Source organism: Scyliorhinus torazame, chromosome 1 (assembly GCF_047496885.1).
Source record: "Scyliorhinus torazame isolate Kashiwa2021f chromosome 1, sScyTor2.1, whole genome shotgun sequence".
NCBI classification, from domain to species: Eukaryota; Metazoa; Chordata; class Chondrichthyes; order Carcharhiniformes; family Scyliorhinidae; genus Scyliorhinus; species Scyliorhinus torazame.
In genome coordinates this window covers 412593814-412621037 of record NC_092707.1, presented here as the reverse complement: position 1 = coordinate 412621037, position 27224 = coordinate 412593814, and the positions used below count along the sequence as shown (strand labels likewise).

Here is a 27224-nt window from a genome sequence, read left to right as displayed (position 1 = left end):
TTATTCTGTCAAAATTACGGGATTGTTATTTCCGAAGCACTATGAATCCGATGAGCAAACTAAGTCCTGCAAATCCCGTAAGAGTTCCCACAATGATCCAGACAAGCTTCGTCTTCTCAGCGTCAGCCGGGTCTGTGAAAGGAAATCACATGTTTACGGTTAAAGGACGGGGAATGGATTTGATTCTCGTCAGTCGGTGACATTTGAAATGGTAAAGTAGAGACATGAAAGCAGGTGGAATTCAGACTGAGCAGATATTTCTATCTGCTGGACACCTGGAATAACAATGTCCGTTTAAACTCAGATCAATTTGATTTATTGATAATGCGGCAGGCCAATCTTATATCACACACTGACCACTTGCTGGCCATTCTGGCTGACTTGGTAACAGTGCAGCAAAGTTCCACAGCTGGAAAGAAAACCACCAACAGATCCCCAGTGAGTTCCGTTCTGTATCCTCCTCCGTCCACACCAACATTACACTGTAGGGGAGTGACTTTTGGATAGGTGGTGTGTATTGTGTGACCGACACCACTAATGTGACCAGGCGATCCGTATAAACAAGATGAAGTTTGTTTTTAAACATGGAGGAGTTGAGTTGAGGAAAGGCAGAGCAATGGGGACTGAGATGAAGGTAAAGTTCTCTATATTGGAAGAGGAAATGTCAATGACACATCAGTTAGCAAGATGGAGTTTGTCTAAAAGATTGTGATTGCAAAATTAACAAGGAAGAATGTAGAGAGTTTTAGATTAATGGAACACCCTCCAAAGAGAATTAACCTATTCAAAAAAGTGACTTAAATGTGTGAGTGGGATTGGGACTAAAGTTCAGAGTAATTGTGTTGATTCAGGTCATTGCCAATGTTGGCTGTGATGGGCAGCGTGCCAGGCTGAAAGGGAGCTAATGGGATGGGTTTTGTTTAGTTTATTCCCTCGAGTTACTGACTGGGGTGAACTCTCCTGCTCTTCTTAAGCTACTGTCATGTGGCCTCCTGCATCTCCCAGAGAGAGCGGACCAGGGCTTGGTTTAAAGTCTCGTCTGATCATCCTCTGATAGAATTGTTCCGAATTCTCAATCATTTTGCTGAAGCAAATTGAGACAAACTATTCCGACTTGTGATATTCATTCTTCAACACGACAAAGATGATATTATCGGGCCATTATCACATTGTTATTTAGGGAGCTTGCTGTGCACAAATTGGCCGATATATTTCCTACATTTAAATAGGGCCCAAGCTTTACAAAGGGTTTAATTGGTTGTAAAGCACTTTGGGACAACTGGAGATGTCAGTAAAGGTCCGTATGGCTTGGATTTTATGGATGGTGAGAGTTCCTTGCTCATCATTCGGAGAGTCGGCGGGGACGACTCGACAACATTGCTGCCATTTCCTGCTCAAATGAACTCCGGTCCGCATTTGGAAAGAAGTCCCAGTCCCTCCATGCACAGCGCTACAGTGGCTGTAAGAGGTACTGCAGCACTGTGCCTGAGACAATGTTCCAGGAACTGCATTGATGGTAAGTAGCAGTGTTCCCAGAAAGGGGCAGTCCAGTGGCGATTTTGGAGTTTTTAAATGTAAACCTCCAAGATTTATTGAGAAGAAAAGAAAATTTAACCACACACAATTACAATTACACAGTTAAAATTGATTTCACAATATGTTCCCCCAAAAGACTCCCTAATTGATCAGACTCATAAATAAAATTCTTCCAGGCAATACTCCCTAATATATGTTTAAATATCAAAATCCAGTTAATATTAACCGAGGCACAACTGCTGTAACTTGACTAAAAGTATCCCACATGATCTCTCAAACCACGTTGCACTCAAATGTGAAAATCAAAGACCTTCAGAAACTGCTTTTCACAGTCCAATACATTTCCAGACTGCCTGGATGGATAATTCAAACATCACCTACTCCCAGCCCAGAGCTGTTTCCAAGGGATCTTTCCCCAACAGCCAATCCCCAACCAGTTCAACAGCTCTCCTCACATATCCTTTTCCCTTTCATCTTCAATTCCAGTGTGTTCACTCTGTATGGACATTGTGGGCAATTCCCTTTGTCAGAGCAGAGCAGCAGGAGTAGGCCATTCAGCCCCTCGAGCCCTCTGTGTTATTCAACTGGGCTATGGCTGAGTGTTGACCTCAGCACCATTTTCCCTCACTATCCCCATAACCCTCAATATCATTGGCACCTAGAAATCCATCAACCAGTATGTCCTGCACTAGATTATGTGCTCGAGTCTGTGAAGTTGGAAAATGTAACTTGTCCTTACTTATTACAGTGAGCTGGGTTCCATTCCAATCGATATCTCCCCTCACTTCACAATAGTAGATGGCAGCGTCACTGGGCTGAATGTTGCTGATTGTCAGAATGAAGCTGTTACTGGACATGTTTCGAGAAGACTGGAAACGCTCAGAGAAGCCAGGACCCCATCGTGTGTTGTTCAGTATCTCATCTGTTAAAATCCACTCGATGTAAGCTGGTTGTTGTCGGTACCAATGAACATCAGAATGTGTCACAGCGGCGTTATGCAGGATGCATTGTAACCGTGCACTCTGACCCTGTCTGATAGGTTCTGGGGCAGGAGACTGGATAACCACTGGGGCATCTGCACCTTTGGAGAAACAATATTCATAATTTAAAAGAGTATTTTGGATTTACAAAGTAGCTCTGGTAGTTAAACATAGAATCGTTGGTGCCTCACGGCGCCGAGGTTCCAGGTGCGATCCCAGCTTTGGGTCACTGTCCGTGTGGAGTTTGTACATTCTCCCCGTGTCTGCGTGGGTTTCACCCCCACAACCCAAAGATGTGCAGGGTAGGTGGATTGGCCACGCCAAATTGGCCCTTAATTGGAAAAAATGAATTGGGTACTTGAAATTGTAAAAAAAAAAACACAGAATCACTGCAGTGGAGAAAGAGGCCATTCAGCCCATCCAGTATGCACAAACCCTCTGGAAGAGCACCCTTCCTCGGACACTCCCCCACCATCCAAACAAAATCCTTAAATTGGCACCAATACCCATTTGAAGACCGCATTCCACCACCAGCATCAGGAGGGGGACTCCCCATTTGGATAAAAACTAACCCACTTCGTGTTTCTAATGGTGACCTGGGGGAGTTCCTCATTGTTAAGTACTGGCTGCCATGACATCAGGAAGGGGGAGGGGGGCCTGTGAAGAGCTACCACCCTGTCCAGGTTGCTAACCCCTCTTCCCACAATCTCAACCTATGACCCCAAACCCTCCCACAATCACCTTTGGTCCGAGTCCCTCAGCCTGAGCTTCTTGTGGGCCACTGGTTTGACTGGTGTTTGCAATGTGCAGCTCCCTGTCTCAGGCACCATGGCCATGTGGAAGGCCCACCGCTGTCTATGTATGTGCCTGATCCTTCACAAAGGAAGCAACATGGGCCTCTCCCTGGATCTCAGGCCAGTGAGTGAGAGACCCCATCACCTGTATCAAGAAGCGGGCTTTGTGTCCAAAAAAGTGTGAACATTTGAGACTTCTGAGAACCACAAGACAAACACGTGGTGTGAAGATTAATGAGAATAATGGAAACTGTACTTACTGGTTACATTCAGCTGTGATCCATCCCCACTGATATCTCCCCACACTGAGCAGTAATAGACGGCAGTGTCACTGGGCTGCACGTTGCTGATTGTCAGGATGAAGCTGTTGGAGTCGATGTGTCTGGAAGGCTGGAAACGCTCAGAGAAACCTGAATCCCGGTCTACATAATTCTTTGTATCAAGTGCTAAAATCCTCTCCCTCTCTTTCCCTGGCAGCTCCCGGTACCAAGAAACTTTTGTGTATCTCACTGCGGCGTTCTGCATGGAGCAGTGGAACCGTGCAGTCTGACCCTCTGGGACACGTTCCACACTCGGAGACTGGATAAGGACTGGAGGTTTCTCACCTTTAAGAGAAAAATATCAACAATTTATAAACAGGTGCTGAGGTTGCAGTCTGGGCTGATTCTCCGCTTCCCCAGCCGCGTGTTTCTCGGTGGCGCGCTGTTCCCAGGCAGCGCGATTCTGCCTTCCCGCTTGTCAATGGGATTTCCCATTGAAGCCACGCCACAGGGAAAGCCCCGGGCGAGGGGGCGCTGCCGGCGGCAATCGCAACGGCCAGAGAATTGCAGCCTTTCTTTCTGCTTTTCGTAGAAGTGCCACCCTCCGATCAGAGACTCGGGGGTCCTCGATCACAGGGTCAGACCCATTATTGACCTGTCAATCCCTCCATGCTCACATAATCCAATGGAGCTTCCCAAAAAGAAATGATGTGGGGGTGTGGCTGCCTCTCCAGCCACCCGCTGAGTTCCCATCACCTCCACAAGATTCCACCCATTGTCCCGGCCGCACTGAAGCCGCCAGTTAATGTGTTCCTCACTCACATTCAAAGTCTGGGGCAACTATTTTGTGGCCCTTGTCCTATTAGCTGAAGGAGTTGCTCAATTCAAGAACAAACCTTTGTTTCTTTAGTCCACATTCCAGCAATTCTCATTGATGATTGGAAAGTGAGCATTGAGCTGCTCAATAGTTTAATAAATCATTGTCGATGCCACCAATCTGTGTGGCCAGGACTGCAGGGAACAAAGCTCAGGAAGAGTTCCCACCTCCGGGAGGGGAGGGCAAAGACAGCAAGCTGGAAAATCTCACACACCTGATGGCCCACACCCTGTGATTCTAAAAGAGATCGCTGCAGATTTAGAGAATGCACTCGTTACAAATTTCCCAAATTCCTTCATTTTAGGAACAATCCACGGGGACATCGGCCGGTATTCTGCGCTCGAGGCCGCTGAGATCGGGAAACCCGCTGGGATCGGCGCCGGGCGACAGACCCGTTCCCATTCTACCAGCCCCCCCCCCCCGCCCCGGTGCTGTGCTACCCCCCCCCCCCCCCCCCCGCAACCGGAAACCTTCTTCCTCACTATTAACCACCAGCTCAATCTTTGTGTCTTTCACAAACTTACCGATCCTCCCTCCACATTCTCATCTGTATCAAACTTCAGCAACATCTCTCTCTTTTCATCAAGATTCAAGTTCTGGGCGGTCAAGTCACTGTTTTTAAACTCAGTCTTTGTGCAATAACATTATTTGGAATAAAAGTAATAAAGCATAGACATTACTCACTGGTTACATTCAGCCGGGTTCCATTCCCAAAGATTTTCCCCCAAATCCCACAGATATAGACAGCGGAGTCACCGGGCTTCACATCTCTGACTGTCAGAATGTAGCTGTTACCGGGAACATCTCTGGAAGGCTGAAACCGATCATACAGACCTGTCACCCGGGAAACTTCGCCATTTGCATCATGACTCAATATCCATTCCTGACTTTGTGAGCGGTACCAATGTACATGGTATAAATCCACAGTCTGCCATACATTCTTGCTCTGTAAGTCACACAGAAACGTCACTGTTTCACCCTCAGCCACTTTCACAACTTGAGGAGATTGGATAAGAACCGCCCCTGTCACATGACCTGTGAACAGAAAATAACTGAAGATCAGAACAAATAAGAAAATACAAAATAGAAGCTGAAACACAAGTTATTATAAAATCCCGTGTAGATCAGGAATTAATATTGTGCATTGTCATCAGTAACTTGTAGCCCAGTTGCTTTATCCACACCCTGAACTTCACTGTCTCACATCGCACTGTACTGACCAATAATGTCAGCCCAGCATTTTGTGCTCAAAGCCTCGCGTCTCAAGTGGGATTTGAACTGAGCCAAGATGGACACAGTGGGGAGGATTTGAGGGATAGAACGATGTCCTGGAGGTGGGTCAGATTGACCAAATGTGTGCTGGAGTTATGAATGGCTGCTTGCAGGCCTTAGAGCCAGGAACAGAATGTATTCAGCCAGGAGCAGTGCAGTTTCCTCTGTTAAGCGTGGTCCAAGTTTAAATTATTGATATAAATGGTAAACAAGAGTCATCCCAGCACAGAACATTGTAGAGCTCCAATTCCCGTCTTCTCTCATTCATTTGTTTATTACCTTATCAAAGGAAATCTAAATATATTACATCTACAAGTTTACCTATGTCTACTCTCTTAGTTAGCTCTTCAAAGAATTCTGTTCAGTGGCATGGTAACACAGAGGTTAGCACTACTGCCTCACAGCACCAGGGACCCAGGTTCAATTTTGGCCTCGGGTGACTGTCTGTATGGAGTTTGCATCATCTCCCCGTGTCTGTGTGGGTTTCCTCCGGCTGCTCCGGTTTCCTCCCACAGTATAAAGATATACAGGTTAAATAGATTGGCCATGGAAATTTGCCCCTTAGTGTTCGGTTACGGGGATAGGGTGGGGCCCTGACCCTGTGTCATGTGCTCTTTCAGAGGGTCGGTGCAGGCTGGATGGGCTGAATGGCCTCCTTCTGCACTGTGGGGATTCTCTGAGTCTATGAATTGATTTGGTCAAGAATGACACGTCCATTTCAAGTCCATGTTGACTATTCATTCTTCTGTTTGTTTTTTAGAGTCTAGATTTTTTTAGTGGTAATTTCATTATGTTTCATACAACTTATGTGATACCAAATTGTCTATAATTCCCAGGACATGTTATATTTCCTTTCTTAAGTGCAACATTTCTCTTCATTTTATTTTAATTGAGATTTCTAATCACATTGTTGGATGTCATTTCCTGTCTGACTTCACTCTCTTTCCTGGCTTCTTGTGGTTTCGCATCAAGGATCCTATCAGAAGCTGAGAAAGATAAAATCCAAAAGTCTATGAAAATTGATAAAATAATCATCTCCCATTGGGCACGCTGGGTGTGGTAGTATGTATTGGGGGTCATGTGGGACTGGAAGCCCTAATGGCATTGGCTGAAAGATCCCGGGTCCTGGTTGGCCGTTGACCTCAAGCTCCGCCCTGAAGGCGAAGTATAAGAAGCCGGTGTCTTCCCCCGCATGCCAGTTTACTATCGGGCTGTTGGGGAACAGACACGCTTAATAAAGCCTCATCGACTTCACTCTATTCGTCTCATGGGAGTCTTTGTGCGCTACAATTTATTAAGCGTGTCTGTTCCCCAGCAGCCCGATAGTAAAACTTTCCATTCTCCCGGAGTCGACTAGGCATGGCGTCTCGTGGCCGTTAATTAGGACCGTTGTCGTCGTCGTCTGGAGAGTCCGGGGCCGAGCCTGACAGAGCGTAACCGAAGCGAGCCGTGGTTGTAGTAGTGGGGTGGGGTCCGTTGTTGCCGTCCAAGATGGCGTCGGGGATGGACAAAATGGCTGCCCCCATACATCGCACGTGGCTGAGGGGTCACAAGATGGCGTCGGGGGTGGACAAAATGGCCGCCCCCATGCGTCGTACAGGCCGGGGGCGGTCCAAGATGGCGGCGCCCCTCCTCCCCTCGTGGTGGTCGGGACCCAAAATGGCGGCATCTGCGGGTCGCACATGGTGTGCTGGGGGGTCTGGGGAGCGCTAGGACCGCGCGGAGTTCCTTCACTGCGAGCGCCAGGGCCGCGGGCGCTAGGACCGCGCGGAGCTCCCTCACTGCGAGCGCCAGGGCCGCAGGCGCTAGGACCGCGCGGAGCTCCCTCGCCGGGGACAGCGGGGGTCGGGGCCCAAACCGGCGGCGCCGGCGGGTCAGGCGCGGGGCCGCGAGCGCGAGGAGCTCCCTCACCGGGGACAGCGGCGGTCGGGGCCCAGGTAGGCGGCGCCGGCGGGTCAGGCGTGGGGCCGCGAGCGCAAGGAGCTCCCTCACCGGGGACAGCGGCGGTCGGGGCCCAGGTAGGCGGCGCCGGCGGGTCAGGCGTGGGGCCGCGAGCGCAAGGAGCTCCCTCACCGGGGACAGCGGTGGTCGGGGCCCAGGTAGGCGGCGCCGGCGGGTCAGGCGTGGGGTGCGGGACGGGGGTGAGGGTGGCGTTCGGGACGCGAAAAACCCCTTCCTCTCCGTGGAGAGTGTTGGCCGGCACCCAAGTCGGGAGCGCCGGCGGCGGGTCGTACATGGACTGCGGGGAGGGGGGTTGGGGAGCGTAGGCGGCGTGCAGGGCTCCCAGTTCTCCCGGGGCCGCGGTGGTCGGGACCCAAAATGGCGGCGTCTGCGGGTCGCACATGGCGTGCTGGGGGGGTTGGGAGGCGTAGATTGCTTGTAGGGCTCCCTGTGGCCCCGGGACGGCGGCGACCTCGTGGGATCGGCACACCACCGCATAATGGCCCTTTTTCCCGCAGCTTTTGCAGATGGCTGCGTGGGCCGGACAGCATTGTCGGGGGTGCTTCGCCTGGCCGCAGAAATAACAGCGGGCGCCCCCGGTGCGACTCGGCGTTTGGACTGCTCAAGCCTGTGGGGTGTCCGGGGGGGGGGGGGGTAGGGAGTTTGCCGCGACGGGTACGTACGGGGCCCAATGGCCTGCCGCGCGGTCGGGGCCGTAGGCGCGGGTATTACGCGCGGCGACGTCTAGGGAGGCTGTTAGGGCCCGTGCCTCTGAGAGTCCTAGCGACTCTTTTTCTAGAAGTCTTTGGCGGATTTGGGAGGATTGCATACCTGCCACAAAAGCGTCGCGCATTAACATGTCCGTGTGTTCGTTTGCATTCACCGACGGGCAGCTGCAGGCTCGTCCCAAAATCAGCAGCGCGGCGTAGAACTCGTCCATCGATTCTCCGGGAGCTGGTAGCGAGCGTAGATTTGGTTAACTGGGCGAACGTAGAGACTTCTCAGTGCTGTGAACGCCGTTTGGAAATCGTCGGTGTCTTCAATGAGGGTGAAAATCTCCGTGCTCACCCTCGAGTGCAGGACCTGCAGTTTTTGTTCGTCTGAGACTCGGCCTGTGGTCGATCTGATGTAGGCCTCGAAGGCTACATCACGCTTAATAAAGCCTCATCGACTTCACTCTATTCGTCTCATGGAGTCTTTGTGAGATACACTGGGTAAACTGATCTCCTGACCCAACGATCGTCCAACAATCAAACTGGATCTCGAGAATTTCTGACCACTTTGAGTTCCCAACGCCCCCTGCAGCCTACGGCAACGTTACTGGATTCAGGACCCTCAACGCAAGGGGCAGGGTTCTGACCCTCTGGTGGGCAGAACATTCCAAGGTGGCTTTCTGAGATTGTCAACTCTGCTGAGGCACCGAGTGGGACCTCTTCACATCCCCCTCAACATCACCACAGGATTCCCATTGGGAAGCTCGGATCACTCACACTAATTAGATCAGGAAACATGCTCACAAAATTCCTGACTGAAGCATAGAGGCAGAAAAATGCCTGGAGTTGTGTCAGAGTCACTTCAGCCTTCAGCATCTGTACATTAAACATCCTCCTCAGTGTGCTGACCCCCTCAGCAATCCCTACACCTCCCATTCCAGCAGTAAATAGGGGCACACAAGTTTGGGGGAAAGGCTTCAATAGGGTGACTGTTCCTATGAGACGGATCAGGCTCCTCACGGACATGAAAGGGGTCTGGAGGATTTTGGGATGATAATTCAGGAGCAGTTTATGAATGGTGGATTTGAGGAAGAAATCCGCTGGCAAATTAATTCCCTCCATTTAACATTCTAGGACGGTAAATAATCCAATGAAAATCATCACGCAAATCAGGAGAAATGGGAATAAATGAATTAACGAGGTTTTGTTAATTTTAAAATTAAATTTAGAGTACCCAAGGAGCAATTTGGAATGGACAATCCACCTACCCTGCACATCTTTGAGTTGTGGGGGTGAAACCCACGCAGACACGGGGAGCATGAGCAAACTCCACACAGACCGTGACCCGGGGCCGGGTTTTAACCCAGGTCCTCAGCTCCCTAGGCAGCAGTGCTAACCACTGTGCCACCGTGCCGCCCAACGATGTTTTGAACATGAAGAGTGAGACAATTGTGTCTGTGAATTGCCGGCCGCTGGAGTTTCAGAGTGGGATCACTGAACTGGGGGCTCAGTGTTGTCTCTGACGCTGTATTTTCCCATTGAACCATGAGAACCCCAAACTATCCCAACTCTTAAACAGGAAAATCTGACTAAAAACACACATCACCCCCAATAACCAGAAAATCAACTCAAAAACATAACGATGTGCAAGCAGCCCCAGGTTACTTACCCACCGCCATACAGAGGGTGAGAGTCAGAGCAGAGAGAGCTGGGCAAAACATTCCAAACAAAGTCCTATTGCAAACACACAATTCTTGTTTCTTTCACACACTCTTCTATTCGATGTTGCTGTGAATGATTGCGGGATGTCTCAATATTACTTCCTATTTTTACTTCTAGAGGTGTGACAGCACGGTGACATTGAGGTTATGACTGCTGCCTCACAGCGCCAGTCACCCGGGTTAGCAATGCTATCTCACAGTGCCAAGGACCCGGGTCAGCTGCTATCTCACAGTGCCATGGACCCGGGTCAGCACGGCTGTCTCATAGTGCCAAGGACCCGGGTCAGCACAGCTGTCTCATAGTGCCAGGGACCCGGGTCAGCACAGCTGTCCCACAGCGCCAGGGACACAAGTTCAATTCCAGTCTTGGGTGACTGTGTGGAATTTGTACATTCTCCCCGTGTCTGCGTGGGTTTCCTCCGGGTGCTCCGGTTTCATTCCACAGAGAAAAGATGCACAGGTTAGGTGGATTGGTCATGCTGAATTGTCCCTCAGTGTCCAAGGCTATGCAGGTTAGGTGGACTGGCCATGCTAAATTGTCCCTCAGTGTCTAAAGATGTGCAGGGTAGGTGGATTGGTCATGCTAAATTGCCCGTACTATTCAAAAGCTTACATGGTGACATGGGGATAGATGTTGGGTGGCACGGTAGCACAATGGTTAGCACTGTTGCTTCACAGCTCCAGGGTCCCACGTTCGATTCCCGGCTTGGGTCACTGTCTGTGCGGAGTCTGCACGTTTTCCCCCGTGTCTGCGTGGGTTTCCTCCGGGTGCTCCGGTTTCCTCCCACAAGCCGCGAAAGACGTGTTGTTGGTGAATTGGACATTCTGAATTCTCCCTCTGTGTACCCGGACAGGCGCCGGAATGTGGCGACTATTGTTAACGTAAGCCTACTTGGGACAATAAAGATTATTAAAAAACAAAATTAAGTGTGGAGGAGTGGGCCTTGGCGGGGGGCTCATTCACAGGGTCAATATAGACTCAATGGGCCCAATGGCCTCCTCCTGCACTGTCGGGAATGTTTCTGTGATTCTCTGATTCATTCCCATGGGACAGATTGGGTCACTGAGGGACATTAAAGTGGTTTTGGGGATGATAATTCAGGAGCCCCAGCAGCAGACTTCAGCAAGGTTCACCCTGCGTCTCCACAGATACTCGGAGAGCTCGTCAGTACTGACCAGTGGAAATGGCTCCATTTTATTCTATAGACAATGGTCTCCCTCCCCTCACTCTGATGGTGTTTTTTAAAAATAAATTTCGAGAACCCAATTCATTTTTTCCAATAAAGGGGCAATTTTGTGTGGCCAATCCACCTACCCTGCACATCTTTGGGTTGTGGGGGTGAAACCCACGCAAACACAGGGAGAATGTGCAAACTCCAGGGGCGTCATTCTCCGCCCCCCGCCGGGTCGGAGAATGGCCGTTGGCCGCCGTGAATCCCGCCCCCGCCCCCGCCGAAGTCTCCGAAGGGAGAAAAGTCGGCGGGGCGTTAATGGCGCCGCTGCCGCGGAGAATGTCACGGGTCTGCGCAAGGCAGCCGATTTTCGGCCTGCCGATATTCTCCCTTCCGGATGGGCCGAAGTCCCGTCGACGTGATGACCGTTCACGTCGACGTGAATCAAACCTCCTTTTCATCGGTGTGACCCGGTGCTCCAGGCTCACGCCGACCAGCGAGGAGGTGAGTGACGGCCTGGGGGGTTGGCTCTGGGCAGGAAATGGCGTGGCCGCAGACTGATTGCCTGAGGAGAGGTGTGTCTCGGCTTGTGTGTGTGTGCGGCGGGGGGGGGGGGGGGGTGGTTAGAGTAGGCTGGGCTCCGGGGGAGTGCCGGGAGGGGGTCCGTGCCGGGGTGGAGGTTGGGGGGGGGGGGTCCGTGCTGGGGTGGAGGTTGGGGGTTGGGGAGGGGGTCCGTGTCGGGGTGGAGGTTGGGTGGGGGTCCGTGCCGGGGTGGAGGTTGGGGAGGGGGTCCGTGCCGGGGGTGGAAGTTGGGGGGGGGGGTCCGTGCTGGGGTGGAGGTTGGGGGTTGGGGAGGGGAACCGTGCCGGGGTGGAGGTTGGGGGTTGTGGAGGGGGTCCGTGCTGGGGTGGAGGTTGGGGGTTGTGGAGGGGGTCCGTGCCGGGGTGGAGGTTGGGGGGGGTCCATGCCGGGGTGGAGGTTGGGGGTTGTGGAGGGGGTCCGTGCCGGGGTGGAGGTTGGGGGGGGGTCTGTGCTGGGGTGGAGGTTGGGGGTTGGGGAGGGGGTCCGTGCCGGGGTGGAGGTTGGGGAGGGGGTCCGTGCTGGGGTGGAGGTTGGGGGTTGGGGAGGGGGTCCGTGCCGGGGTGGAGGTTGGGGGTTGGGGAGGGGGTCCGTGCCGGGGTGGAGGTTGGGGGTTGGGGAGGGGGTCCGTGCCGGGGTGGAGGTTGGGGGTTGGGGAGGGGGTCCGTGCCGGGGTGGAGGTTGGGGGTTGGGGAGGGAGTCCGTGCCGGGGTGGAGGTTGGGGGTTGGGGAGGGGGTCCGTGCCGGGGTGGAGGTTGGGGGTTGGGGAGGGAGTCCGTGCCGGGGTGGAGGTTGGGGGTTGGGGAGGGGGTCCGTGCCGGGGTGGAGGTTGGGGGTTGGGGAGGGGGTCCGTGCCGGGGTGGAGGTTGGGGAGGGGGTCCATGCTGGGGTGGAGGTTGGGGGTTGGGGAGGGGGTCCGTGCCGGGGTGGAGGTTGGGGAGGGGGTCCGTGCTGGGGTGGAGGTTGGGGGTTGGGGAGTGGGTCCGTGCCGGGGTGGAGGTTGGGGAGGGGGTCCGTGCTGGGGTGGAGGTTGGGGGTTGGGGAGGGGGTCCGTGCCGGGGTGGAGGTTGGGGGTTGGGGAGGGGGTCCGTGCCGGGGTGGAGGTTGGGGGTTGGGGAGGGGGTCCATGCCGGGGTGGAGGTTGGGGGTTGGGGAGGGGGTCCGTGCCGGGGTGGAGGTTGGGGGTTGGGGAGGGGGTCCGTGCCGGGGTGGAGGTTGGGGGTTGGGGAGGGGGTCCGTGCCGGGGTGGAGGTTGGGGGTTGGGGAGGGGGTCCGTGCCGGGGTGGAGGTTGGGTGTTGGGGAGGGGGTCCGTGCCGGGGTGGAGGTTGGGGGTTGGGGAGGGGGTCCGTGCCGGGGTGGAGGTTGGGTGTTGGGGAGGGGGTCCGTGCCGGGGTGGAGGTTGGGGGTTGGGGAGGGGGTCCGTGCCGGGGTGGAGGTTGGGGGGGGGTCCATGCCGGGGTGGAGGTTGGGGAGGGGGTCCGTGCTGGGGTGGAGGTTGGGGGTTGGGGAGGGGGTCCGTGCCGGGGTGGAGGTTTGGGAGGGGGTCCGTGCTGGGGTGGAGGTTGGGGGTCGGGGAGGGGGTCCGTGCCGGGGTGGAAGTTGGGGGGGGGGGGGGGGGGTCCGTGCCGGGGTGGGTGATGGGAGGGCAAATGAGTTGGTCCACCTGGCCAGGTGCCCGCCTCCAACAGTTGGACCCATGCGGTCCATGCCACCTGGCTGGGGGGAGGAGGGGATATGGGCAATGATGACATGTCGTCGTTCCCCTCCCCCCCCCACCAGGTCGTCATGTTTTCAGATCATCCAGCGATGTTGGCCGCCGTGGTGGCAGCCGCTCATGTCGATGTTGCCCTGGATGAGGAGGAGGAGGAGGAGGAGGAGGAGGAGGAGGAGCGTGCCAGAGAGGCGGCGCAGGCTGCCGCAGAGGGGCAGGCGGCAGCCGCCCAGGCTGGAGGGACACCTGACCGACAGGACGAGGAGGGGGGAGGAGGACGTCGCGGCCCCACGGCAATGGAGGCACCCGAGGGCGCCCCGTGTGTACCGGCCCCGGCAGTCATACCAGGACCTCACGGACCGGGAATGCAGGAGGAGACTCCGGATGAGCCGGGAAACCGTGGCACACATCTGCCACCTGCTGGCACACCTGTCACCGCGTGGCACTGGCGGGGGACACCCTCTCCCCGTGTCCGTCAAGGTTACGGTGGCCCTGAACTTTTATGCAACGGGGTCATTCCAGGCACCGAGTGGGGACCTGTCCGGCATATCGCAGACATCGGTGCACCGGTGCATCCGGGCAGTGACAGATGCCCTTTATGCCATGGCGCACCGCTACATCCGCTTCCCCGTGGACCGGGCCAGCCAAGATGCCCGGGCCGTGGGCTTCTCTGCCATTGCCGGGTTCCCCATGGTCCAGGGCGCGATCGATGGGATGCACGTCGCCGTGCGGCCACCTGCAGATAACAGGGCCGTGTTCACTAATAGGAAGGGGACCTATTCGATGAACGTACAGGTGGTCTGCGACCACCGCGTGATGATCCTGCACGTCTGCGCCCGTCACCCAGGCAGTGTACACGACTCATTCGTGTTGTCGCGGTCATCCATCCCCGGCATGTACGAGGGACGCCATCCCCGGCTGAGGGGCTGGTTGCTGGGCGACAGGGGCTACCCATTGCGATCGTGGCTGATGACGCCTATACGGAGGCCACGCAATGAGGCGGAGAACCGCTACAATGATGCCCATGTAGCGACAAGGGGAGTGATCGAGAGGTGCTTTGGCGTGCTGAAGATGCGTTTCAGGTGCCTGGACCTCTCTGGGGGCGCCCTCCAGTATCGGTCAGATAGGGTCGGCCGCATCATTGTGGTGTGCTGCGTCCTGCACAACATAGCCCAGCAGAGGGGTGATGTGCCGCAGGCAGAGGAGGGCGGAGTGGAGGAGCAGCAGGAAGAGGCCCAGTCCTCCCCAGATGAGGGGGATGGGGGCAATGGTCAGGGCAGACGGGGTAGACACAGACGGGTGGCTGTCCACCATTACCGGCTGGCCCAGCGGGCACGGGACAGGCTGATAGCCGCCCGCTTCACTGACTAGATGGGCGTGGGAATCGGGTAGTATGGCCACAGACCGCACACCATGACAACAGCCGACCACCCACACCCCCCACCCATCCACCCACCCAGCACCCTCACCCCCCTCCCCAACCCCACACACCCCACCCGCATGCACACCACCCCCCCACTCCCAATTGCCGATCCACCGGCGGCACAACGGGCCGGGCTCACACAGTTGCGGGTGGACGCGTGTCGATCGCAGGCCATGGAGAATGATGACAACCCGCCTCCGATGAGCTCCTGGCTCTACATCGTTGGACTATGTCTGACCCATGGCCACAGTACCACCATCCACCCGGACCATCCCTGCATGCGGCTGTGACACTGCAGCGCACGGTCCCGTCCTCTGCCCGGGGGATGTTGATGGCGGCCCAGGGGGAAGGGGGCAGACTCACCTGGGGCTGAGGTAAGACCACCCCTCACACACACACTTGCGCTCAACGTACATGACACCCCCGCACACTTTGGACAGAGCACAAAGGCAGCTTCGGTAGGTGTAACATTGACTTTAATAACCAAAGGAGTTCATGCATGTGCCCTAGCGCCTAAAACTCATCTGTGCCCTGCACCCGTGCCAACTTACTCAGTGTCTAATTGTTTAGCCTTACGGGCCCTTTGACTACGTCTACGTGGTTCCCCAGACGGTACAGCAGAACTGGAGGTGGACTCCTGTGATTCCTGCCCTCTGACACTGGATCCCTTTGGCGGCCGTTTCCTGGGGCGTCCTGGCCTAGATGGGCCAGGCTGCGGCCCGGGCGACTGGGATGGCGAGCTGCCAGCCTGTCCTGCCCGTTGCCCACCCGATGCACCTGGGACGGAAGGGGGGAGTCCGAGGTGTCGCGGTGAACCGGGACCTCCCCTACAGAGGGAGCCGGGACGGACCACACCACCTCCTCCTCCCTCGGGGTGCCCGATGGCCCCCAGGCCTCTACATGGGTGGGGGATGCGAACGGACTGGCCATCCGATGCGCCCCCGACATCTGGCGCTGCCAGTCCTGGAGGCCCGTGCTGGTATCGACAGGGGTCTGCAGGTTTGCAGCCATGGAGCCCAGGGGGTTGTCGAACCCTGTCTGCGACAGTGCGACGCCAGCTCGCACATGGCCACTGGCGCCGATGCCCTCAGCGATGGCCTGCTGAGACTGGGCCATGGCCTGCAGAGACTGGGCCATGGCCTGCTGAGTCTGGGCCATGGCCTGCTGAGACTGGGCTATGGCGTTGAGCGCCTCTGCCATCTGGCGCTGACACTGGCTCATGGCCTCCTGTGAGAGGGCAGCCATTTCCTGGGCCACAGACGCCGCCTGCACGGAAGGCCCCAGGCCTCGCAAACCGTTCCCCATGTCTGACACCGTCGCACCCATTGCCTCCACCGCGGACGCCACCCGTGCGGTGTCAGCCTGGGTGGCACGCATGACCGGGACCACTCCCAGCTCCTGGACGCGGGTGGACTCCTCCACCTGCGACCGCAGCCGCCGCAAGCCACCCGTCACCCTATTCGCTCGTCTCCGTGTCGGTGGTTGCATCGGATCTATGTGTGGGTGTGGTAACTGCAGGAACCCGGGATCCATCTGGGCGGCAGATGTTCGCTTGGCCTGGGCTGCCCTCCGACCGCCCGGTCCCTCTGCTGCTCCTACCTCCACCTGCTGTACCGGGACGGCTGTGTTGTGCGCACCACTGAGTGTACCAGACGCCTCATCACTAATGTGCCCAACCGTGGTGAGTGTTTCTGCGATGGTGGAGGGTGTTGGTGACAGCAGTGGCGTTGTGTCGTGCTCTTCGTCCCACTCTGAGTCCATGGCACTTTGGGTTGGGGGTTCGTCTCCACCCATCCACTCTGAGTCACTGTCCGGTATTTCGTCTTCCCGGGTAGGGGTGTCCCGGGTAGTGCTGTCCCGGGTAGTGCTGTCCCGGGTAGTGCTGTCCCGGGTAGTGCTGTCCCGGGTAGTGCTGTCCCGGGTAGTGCTGTCCCGGGTAGTGCTGTCCCGGGTAGTGCTGTCCCGGGTAGTGCTGTCCCGGGTAGTGCTGTCCCGGGTAGTGCTGTCCCGGGTAGTGCTGTCCCGGGTAGTGCTGTCCCGGGTAGGGGTGTCCCGGGTAGGGGTGTCCCGGGTAGGGGTGTCCCGGGTAGGGGTGTCCCGGGTAGGGGTGTCCCGGGTAGGGGTGTCCCGGGTAGGGGTGTCCCGGGTAGGGGTGTCCCGGGTAGGGGTGTCCCGGGTCGGATGTGACGGGGGCCTGTGACTGCCCCCCTCATCGCTGGGTGGTCGCTCCCGCACGTGACGGGGGTGTCGTCTCCCTGTTGCTCCAGGTCTCTCCGTCTCCCGTGGTCTCCGAGGGGCATCCTGCGGGCGTCGCATGCTGGAGGGTTCGGGTCTCTCCGTCTCCCGTGGTCTCCGAGGGGCATCCTGCGGGCGTCGCATGCTGGAGGGTTCGGGTCTCTCCGTCTCCCGTGGTCTCCGAGGGGCATCCTGCGGGCGTCGCATGCTGGAGGGTTCGGGTCTCTCCGTCTCCCGTGGTCTCCGGGGGGCATCCTGCGGGCGTCGCATGCTGGAGGGTTCGGGTCTCTCCGTCTCCCGTGGTCTCCGAGGGGCATCCTGCGGGCGTCGCATGCTGGAGGGTGCGGGTCTCTCCGTCTCCCGTGGTCTCCAAGGGGCATCCTGCGGGCGTCGCATGCTGGAGGGTGCGGGTCTCTCCGTCTCCCGTGGTCTCCGAGGGGCATCCTGCGGGCGGTCTGCATCTGCGGGGATGGGTGCCTGGACGTTTGGTCCTGCGATACACAATGAAGCATGCATGGTGAGACATCAGGCAGTGATCAGGTGATATGGGGGAGGGGGATATAGGGGAGGGGGGATATGGGGACGGGCTGTTGGTGGCTCACTTGCTCGTGGGGCCCCGACCTCTGCATCAGCAACCTCCCGGTCCTCAGGTCCGCCAGCCAGTTCCAGGGCCCTTTCCTCGTGTACGGTCAGTGGCCTCTCATCAGCGGGCCCTCCTCCAGTCCTCACATGCTCCCTATTGTTGTGTGCGCGCTTCTCCTGGGGGGGGGGGGGGGTGGTGGCAGGGGTAAAAGGCATATCCCGCACTCCCCCAATCTCTCTGGCCGCCTCCCTCCTGCGCAGCTGGTGCGCCAGCATCCTACTCGCCTTCTCCCCATGCTCATAAACTGCCCCCTTCGCTTTCCTCAGCTCCGCCTCCGCCTTCCCCGTGGACAGCAAGACAAACTCCGCCTGTAATTTCCGGCGCTCGTTCAACATCCCCCCTCTGGGGCCTCCGCGTACCTCCTATCTACCCTGAGTATCTCTCCCACCAGTCTCTCCCTCTCCACCCTCTCCTTCTCTCTGTGGGACCTAATGGAGATTAACTCTCCCCTACTGACCGCCTTCGGAGCCTCCCAAACCACTGCCACCGTCACCTCTCCTGTGTCATTCGTTCCCACATAATTCTCAATACTCCTCCTTATCCACCCGCACACCTCTTCGTCCGCCAGCAGCCCCACACCCAGTCGCCAGAGAGGGCGCTGACCCCGTTCCACCCCAGTCGCAGGTCCACCCAGTGCGGGGCATGGTCCGAGACCGCAATGGCCGATCTTTCTACCCCCTCCACCCTCGGGATTAACGCTCTACTCAACACAAAGAAGTCTATTCGTGAATAGACTTTATGGACATGGGAAAAAAAGGAAAACTGCTTCATCCTTGGCCGTGTAAACCTCCAGGGGTCCACTTCCCCCCCCCATCTGGCCCATGAACTCCCACAAGGCCCTGGCCGCCGCCGGCCTCTTTCCCGTTCTGGATTTGGAACGATCCAAGCCCAGATCCAAGACCGTATTAAAGTCCCCTCCCATAATCAGTTGACTTATCTCCAAGTCCGGGATCCTACCCAGTACGCGCCGCATATGGTCCGCATTGACCCAGTTCCGGGCATATATATTCACTAACACCACCCGAGCCCCCTGCAGCTTGCCACTCACCAATATATACCTGCCCCCCTTGTCCGCCACGATACTCCCCGTCTCAAACGCCACTCATTTACTGACCAAAATAGCCACTCCACTGGTCTTTGAGTCTAACCCCGAGTGAAACACCTGTCCAACCCATCCTTTCCTTAGCCTCGTCTGGTCCGCGAGCTTTAAGTGCGTCTCTTGCAACATGGCCACGTCTACCTTCAACCCCTTCAAATACGAGAACACGCGGGACCGCATGACTGGCCCATTCAGGCCCCTCACGTTCCATGTGATCAGCCTGCTTGGGGGGGTGGGGGGGTAACCATCCCCCCATCCCGCCGACTAGCCATCTCCCTTTTTCGGCCAACCGCGTGCCCCGGCCTCCCTCCTCCAGCTCTCCCCCCGGCGACCCCCCCCCGCCCGACTCTCCATCCATACCCCTCACCTGGCTCCCCTTCAGTCAGCAAAGCAGCACCCCTCCCCCCCTTCCCCCCCCAAACCCCCCCCCCCCCCAAACCTCCCCCCCCCCTCCCCCCCCAGCCAAGCATCCGCTTAGCTCTGGTTTCCCCCCCATTTTGCTTCCGTGAGTCAGCTCACCCATGCTGATCCCGGCCGCTCCCGCCTCTATATATCCACCCTTAACTTGTTGCCCCCTTCGGGCCACCCAATCCCCCCCCCTCCCCCACAGGGTAGAGGGAGAAGCGCCATCTGGGACCTCCCCGTGCCCCGGACAGCCCGTCCCGGGCGATTCCCACCCCCTAGCACCGAACACCTGTAAAACAAAACACCTGGAAAACAAGCAAAACAAACAACAAACCCCAACCAAACTAGGGCAGACATGCCCATAAACTTATGCTTTACCCGCAGTCCTCCCCTCGGCCCCTCCCCACCCGCACATTTCACCCCCATACAACAGTCCCTTAGTTCAGGTCCGGCTTCTCCTGCCTGATGAACGACCACGTCTCGTCTGGGGTATCAAAATAGTGTTGCCTGTCCTGGTATGTTACCCACAGTCTCGCCGGGTGCAGGAGCCCAAACCTCACCCCTTTAGCGTGAAGGACCGCCTTTGCCCGGTTAAACCCTGCACGCCTCCTCGCCAGCTCATCTCCCAGGTCCTGGGAAATTCGGATCTCGCCACTCTCCCACTTCATGCTCCGCTCTTTCTTCGCCCACCGCAGGACTCGCTCCCGGTCTGCCAAGCGCTGAAACCGTATCACCATCGCCCTCGGTGGCTCGTTTACCCTCGGCTTTCCAGCGAGAACCCTGTGCGCCCCATCCAGCTCCAAGGGCCGTGGGAAGGCCCCCGCGCCCATCAGCGTCCCCAATATTGTGGCCACGTACGTGCTCGCGTCCTCCCCCTCCGCTCCTTCAGGAAGGCCCAGGATCCGCAGATTGTGGCACCGAGATCTGCACTCAAGGCCATCCAGCCTCTCCTGCCATCTGTTATGGAGCGCCTCGTGCGCCTCCACTTTCACCGCTAGGCCCAGGATCTCGTCCTCGTTCTCCGCCACCTTCCTCCTCACCTCCTTGATCTCCTTTTCCTGCGCCTTCTGGGTCACCACAATTCTCTCCATGGAGGCCAGCATCTCCCTTTTCAGCTCCATGAAGCAGTTTTTCAGGAGCTCCTGCTGTTGTCCGGCCCACTGGGCCCACACCTCCCGATATTCTCCGGCCGCCATTTTGTCCTCCCGGACCTTCTCGACCTTCTTCCCCGGGTTCGCGCATCTGCCGGCTCCGCTCCTGGTCCTCTCCATGCACCAGAGGGGGGGGGCTCTCCCACGTCTGTTCCCATGCCGGTCCCTCCTGTTAATTGCCGCCGCCGCTCCTTTTAGCGGCCCGAAACACCGATCCCGGCGGGAGCTGCCGTTCGCGTGACCTAGCAGGTCATGGCCGCTACTGAAAGTCTACACACAATATTTAGGTGTGGCCGCACCAAGGCCCTGTATAATTGCAAAAACACATTCCTGCTCCTGTACTCGAAACCTCTCGCAATGAAGGTCAACATGCCATTCGCCTCCTTTACCACCTGCTGTACCTGCATGCTTACCTTCATCGAATGGTGCACAAGGACACGCAGGTCCCGCTGCACACTCCCCTCTCCCAATTTACAACCATTCAGGTCGTAATCTGCCTTCCTGTTTTTGCTTCCTCACACTTATCCAAATTCTACTGCATCTGCCAATGATTTGCCCACTCGCCCAACCTGTCCGGATCATGCTGTAGGATCCCTGCATCCTCATCACAATTCACCCTCCCACCCAACTTGGTGTCACCTACAAACATTGAGACGTTACATTTTGTTCCCTCATCCAAATCATCAATATCTCTTGTGAATAGCTGGGGTCCCAGTGTCGGTCCATGTGGTACCCCACTAGTTACTGCCTGCCAATTTGAAAAGGACCCAATAATCTGTGCTCTTTGTTTCTGCTCTCCCAACCAGTTTTCTATCCACCTCAATACACTTCCCCCAATTCCATGCACTTTAATATTGCACGAGAATTTCTGATGCGGGACTTTGTCAAATGTCTTCTGAAAGTCCAAATATACCACATCGACTGGCTCCCCCTTGTCAACTCTACTACATACATTTTCAAAGAATTCCATTCGATTTGTCAAGCATGATTTCCCCTTCATAAATCCATGCTGACTCTGACTGATCCTGCCACTGCTTTCTAAATGTCCACTACAAAGTTATTGATAATGGATTTGAGAATTTTCCCCACTGCCAATGTTAGGATTACTGGTCTATAATTCCCTGCTTTTTCTCTGTCTCCCTTTTTGAATATTGGAGTGACATTAGCCACCCTCCAATCTGCAGGGGCTGCTCCAGAATCTATAGAATCCTGGAAGATGACCACCAATGCATCCACTATTTCCAGAGCCACTTCCTTCAGTATTCTGGGATGTAGATTATCAGACCCTGGGGATTTATCCGCCTTCAGTTCCATCAATTACCCCAACGCCATTTCTCTCCTAATATTGATCTCCCTCAATTCTTCCCTCTCACTCAGCCTTTCATTCTCCAACATTCCTGGTATCTAATTTGTCCTCTTTTGTGAAGAAAGAACCAAAGTATGTATTCCATTGCTCAGCCATTTCTTTGTCACCAATTATACATTCCCCCATTTCTGTCTGTAGGGGGCCGACATTTGTCTTTACCAATCTCTTTCTCTTTATGTATTATAGAAACAGTTATAGTCTGTCTTTATGTTCCCTGCAAGCTTACTTTCGGACTGTATTTTCCCCTTGTTAATCAATCTCTTGATCCTTTTTTCTTGAATTCTTTACTGCCCCCAATCCTCAGACTTATTATTTTTCTTGGCCAATCTGTGTGCTTCTTCCTTGGATCGGATACTATCCCTAATTTCCTTTGTAAGACAGAGATTGGTCCTCTTACCCAAGCGAGGCCAGCAGCGCGGGTTCAATTCCTGTACCAGCTGAGGTTATACATTCAGGCCTCGCCTTCTCAACCTTGCCCTCGCCTGAGGTGTGGTGATCCTCAGGTTAAATGGGCTGACAATTGGCAAATAACATTTGCGCTACACAAGTGCCAGGCAATGACCGTCTCCTACAAGAGAGGATCTAACCATCGGTCCTGGACATTCAATGGCATTACTATCGCTGAATCCCCCACAGTCAACATCCTGGGGGTTACCATTCATCAGAATCTGAACTGGACTAGCCATATTGATATTGTGGCTACCAGGACAGGTCAATGGCTAGGAATCCTATGGTGAGTAACTCACCTCCTGACCCGCCAAAGCCTGTCCACAACCTACAAGGCATAAGTTAGGAGTGTAATGGAATACTCTCCACTTGCCTGGATGAGTGCAGCTCCAACAGCACTCAGGACAAAGCAGCCCGCTTGATTGCTCCTCCTTCCACAGATATTCAAACCCTCCACCACTGACAAGCAGTGGCAGCCGTGTGTACCATCAACAAAATGCACTGCAGTAACTCACCAAGGTTCCTTAGACAACACCTTCCAAACCCCCAACCACTACCATCTAGAAGGACAAGAGCAGCAGGTACCTGGGAACCCCACCAGCTGGAGGTTCCCCTCCAAGTCACTCACCACCCTGACTTGGAAATATATTGCCGTTCTTTCACTGTCACTGGGGCAACATCCTGGAATTCCCTCCCTAGCAGCACAGTGGGTGCACCTACACGCCAGGGACTGCAGCGATTCAAGAAGGCAACTCACCCCCACCTTCTGAAGGGTAACTAGGGATGGGCAATAAATGCCGGCCTAACCAGCGATGCCCCGTAAATAAATATAAAAACATCTAAATCCCCAACCCCAAAGTTGTGAGTGAAGTGCGGCTCGCCAGGTGAGGCCCTCCCTCTGGTGTCCAGTGTTGAATGGGACCGGTTGAATTATCTGTCGGTGGAGCACCGTGAACATGATTTCAGAGAGCTGGGTGTTTGATCAGCATATCTGAGACGCAAAGGGGTAACCGTGGTGCCAAACATTCACCCGGCATCCACCCCGGCACCCGGCACCGACCCCGGCACCCGGCACCGACCCCGGCACCCGGCACCGACCCCGGCAGCCGGCACCGACCCCGGCACCGACCCCGGCACCCGGCATCGACCCCGGCACCTGGCATCCGAACAGTCGGGATTTAGGTGTCCGGGAATCCTCAGTGTTTGCCCCAGAGGAACTGTATGAACATTCTCTGGATTTCTGTGACAGAGTCAGGGGGAGGGGCCAATGTGACCAGCCGGTACCACAACATGGAGGCATCAGCTGGTTTATGACCAGAACTCGGCCCCTGTAAGACAGCACTCGGAGCAGTCCTGTCCACTCTCTCAGGCGAGCGGTGGCCTTGGCCTCCAGCTCCTGCCAGTTAGCCGGCCAGGATTCCTCAGCCGGACAAAGATGGACGCCCAAGTAGAGGAGGCTGGTCCTGCTCCAGGTGAAAGGCCTGATCTCCTCTAGGAGGGATGTCCATCCGCCCCGGACTGACCCGGAGTCAGGAGCACTCCAGTGGATCCAGGGAGGAGACGCAGCTTCCGCTGCAGGTCAGCAGGGTTCATGAACATGAGGACATGTCATCAGCGGAGGCCAGAAGGACCACTCCAATGCCCAGCTGGCACATAACCAATCCGGACCACCTTCTCCGCAGGAGGCGCTGAACATGGGTTCAACAACAGGAAGACTCCTTCAATCACCACCAGAGACAATGATTGGGTTCAACAATCATTGACAAATTAATTGCTGCTTATTTTCTCCTGACTCCGAGTTTCCGGAGGTGCTGTGTGCTTTGAGACAGAAAGTCTCGTAGCAGGTAGCCTTATCCATGCTGGGTGGTCAGGGAGCATTTTCCATATCTCCTGTAGTATCCAGAGTTATGCGTGTGCTGTCTGTGGTTCTTGGAGGAGGCCCTCACAGAGATGTACTCCTCTGGAATCAGATCCACATTCCAGTTCTGTAAAAGTCATTTAGATCCGAAACGTGTTTCCCTCTCCAAATACACTGCCAGACTTGCTGAGGTTATCCAGCATTTTCTGTTTATAGTCCATGGGCACCGTGCCCACCACCTGCCCACCCACCCTGACCCCGTCACAATTGTACCCATGGCAAGGGTAATATCGGGAGGCCGACCTGTCCACTGGGCCAATAGAGGCCATTAATTGGCCAAACATTTTGCCACCACTGGCATTGAACCAGCAGCAGGAGAAATCCAAAGCTGACCTGCAGCCGGGCAGCTTTCATTGGGTGGGCTGCTGGCGAGCGAGGGGGCTCCTCCTTTATGCCCCCATTGGGCCTATCTGGGTAATGCCCCCAAGCTCTTCCCCACACCCCCCTGCCCCCATCCCCCAGTGAAGTTCCTCATCCTCAAACCATTTCTGTCAATCTTTTCTGCATTTTCTCCAATGCCTTCACATCCTTTCTAAAGTGTGGTGCCCAGAGCTAGACGCAAACCTCCATTGAGACTGGACCCGTCATTTATAAAGGTTCACTCGACCATCATTGCTTTTAGTCCACATCACAATATACATGAACGATCTGGAAGAAGGAACTGAAGGCACTGTTGCCAAGTCTGCAGATGATACAAAGATATGTCGAGGGACAGGTCGTATTGAGGAAGCAGGGGGGCTGCTGATGGACTTGGACAGGCTGGGAGAGTGGGCAAAGAAGTGGCAGGTGGAAAACAATCTGGAAAAGAGGTTATGCATTTTGGTAGGAAGAACGGAGGCATAGACTATTTCGAAATAGGGAGATGCTTCGGAAATCAGAAGCACAAAGGGACTTGGGAGTCCTTGTTCACGATTCTCTTAAGGTCAATGTGCATCTTCAGTTGGCAGTTAAGAAGGCAAATGAAATGTGAGCATTCATGTCGAGAGGGCTAGAATACAAGACGAGGGATGTTCTTCTGAGGTTATATAAGGCTCTGGTCAGACCCCATTTGGAGTATTGTGAGCAGTTTTGGGCCCCGTATCTAAGGAAGGATGTGCCGGCCTTGGAAAGGGACCAGCGGAGGTTCACAAGAATGATCCCTGGAATGAAGAGCTTGTCATATGAAGAATGGTTGAGGACTCTCGGTCTACACTCAGAGTTTAGAAGGATGAGGGGGGATCTCGTTGAAACTTACAGGATACTGCGAGGCCTGGATAGAGTGGACTTGGAGAGGATGGTTCCACTCGAGGAGTTTCCACATGGAGAGGAGTTTCAAAATAGCGACAGCGATCGCTTATTCAGTCAAAGGGAGATAATGGCTTCCCAGCCAGGGATTTTCCTGCCCGGCTTGGGCATGCTCCAAAGCATACTTCCCCATCTCCACAATCGCCAGTGACACATTATAAAGTCTCTTTGGGGAGAGGCAGTGGTGCAGTGGTATTCCCACTGGACGAGTAATCCTGACACCCAGGGTAATGCTCTGGGGTTCCGGGTTCCAACCCCACCAGGGCCCATGGTGAAATGTGAATTCAATAAAAGAATCTGGAATGAGAATTTTAATGATGACCATGAAACCAGTGTTAGAATCATAGAATCATAGAATCATAGAAGTTTACAGCATGGAAACAGGCCCTTCAGCCCAACCAGTCCATGCCGCCCAGTTTTTAGCATTAAGCTGGTCCCAGTTGCCCGCACTTGGCCCATAACCCTCTATACCCATCTTACCCATGTAACTACCTAAATGCTTTTTAAAAGACACAATTGTACCCGCCTCTACTACTACCTCTGGCAGCACATTCCAGACACTCACTACCCTCTGAGTGAAGAAATTGCCCATCTGGGCCCTTCTGAATCTCTCCCCTCTCACCTTAAACCTATGCCTTCTAGTTTTAGACTCCCCTACCTTTGAGAAAAGATGTTGACTATCTACCTTATCTATGCCACTCATTATTTTATAGACCTCTATAAGATCATCCCTAAGCCTCCTACGCTCCAGGGAAAAAAGTCCCAGTCTATCCAGCCTCTCCTTATAACCTAAACCATCAAATCCCGGTAACATCCTAGTAAATCTTTTTTGCACTCTTTCTAGTTTAATAATATCCTTTCTATAATAGGGTGACCAGAACTGCACACAGTATTCCAAGTGTGGCCGTACCAATGTCTTGTACAACTTCAACAAGACGTCCCAACTCCTGTATTCAATGTTCTGACCAATGAAGTCAAGCATGCCGAATGCCTTCTTCACCACCCTGTCCACCTGCGACTCCACCTTCAAGGAGCTATGAACCTGTACTCCTAGATCTCTTTGTTCTATAACTCTCCCCAACGCCATACCATTAACTGAGTAGGTCCTGGCCTGATTCGATCTGCCAAAATGCATCACCTCACATTTATCGAAATTAAACTCCATCTGCCATTCGTCGGCCCACTGGCGTAATTGATCAAGATCCCGTTGCAATCCTAGATAACCTTCTTCACTATCCACTGTGCCACCAATCTTGGTGTCATCTGCAATATTAGTGTTGATTAACATAAACACCCATCTGGTTCACTGTGTCCTTTTGGGAAGTGAATCTGACAACTTAACCCGGCCTGGCCTCCGTGTGAGTCCAGACCCACCCGGCAATGGGGTTGACTCTTTACTGCCCCCCACAGAGGTGGCCGAGCAAGCTCAGTTCAAGGGCAATTAGGGATGGGCAACAAATGCTGGCCCAGCCCAGCGACGCCCACATCCCTTCAGACTCCCTCTGAACAACAACATCTGGAAGCTTCGTGCCTTTTACAAAATATTCTCCTTTCCATTCTCATCATCAAAGTGACAATTTTCCACATTATTCCCAACTTCATCCCCACACCACGACTGTTCCTTTCATTCCAGGGGCTTGTTGACAAGACAATTACTTGTCAACACCGTGTGGAAATTTGTAGCTTTCCGTCCCAT

The 27224-nt window shown here is 55.1% G+C and overlaps 1 protein-coding gene across 1 annotated transcript; it reads right to left on the bottom strand.

Moving 5' to 3' along the window:
- On the bottom strand, positions 1-27224 carry LOC140429263 (titin-like). The gene is made up of 5 exons (XM_072516043.1): positions 27185-27224; positions 5132-5482; positions 3571-3915; positions 2276-2617; positions 1-132 (listed from the first exon to the last, which is right to left on the bottom strand). Exons 1-5 carry the CDS (start codon positions 27222-27224, stop codon positions 26-28), a joined length of 1185 nt encoding a protein of 394 aa, XP_072372144.1. The 3' UTR covers positions 1-25.

Coding starts and splice junctions, on each gene's coding strand:
- LOC140429263 (XM_072516043.1), bottom strand. CDS start 27,224: ATGGGACGGAAAGCTACAAATTTCCACACGGTGTTGACAA. Junction 5,483..27,184: donor TTTCCACACGGTGTTGACAA/GTAATTGTCTTG, acceptor TTCTGTTCACAG/GTCATGTGACAGGGGCGGTT. Junction 2,618..3,570: donor ATCACAGCTGAATGTAACCA/GTAAGTACAGTT, acceptor GTTTCTCCAAAG/GTGCAGATGCCCCAGTGGTT.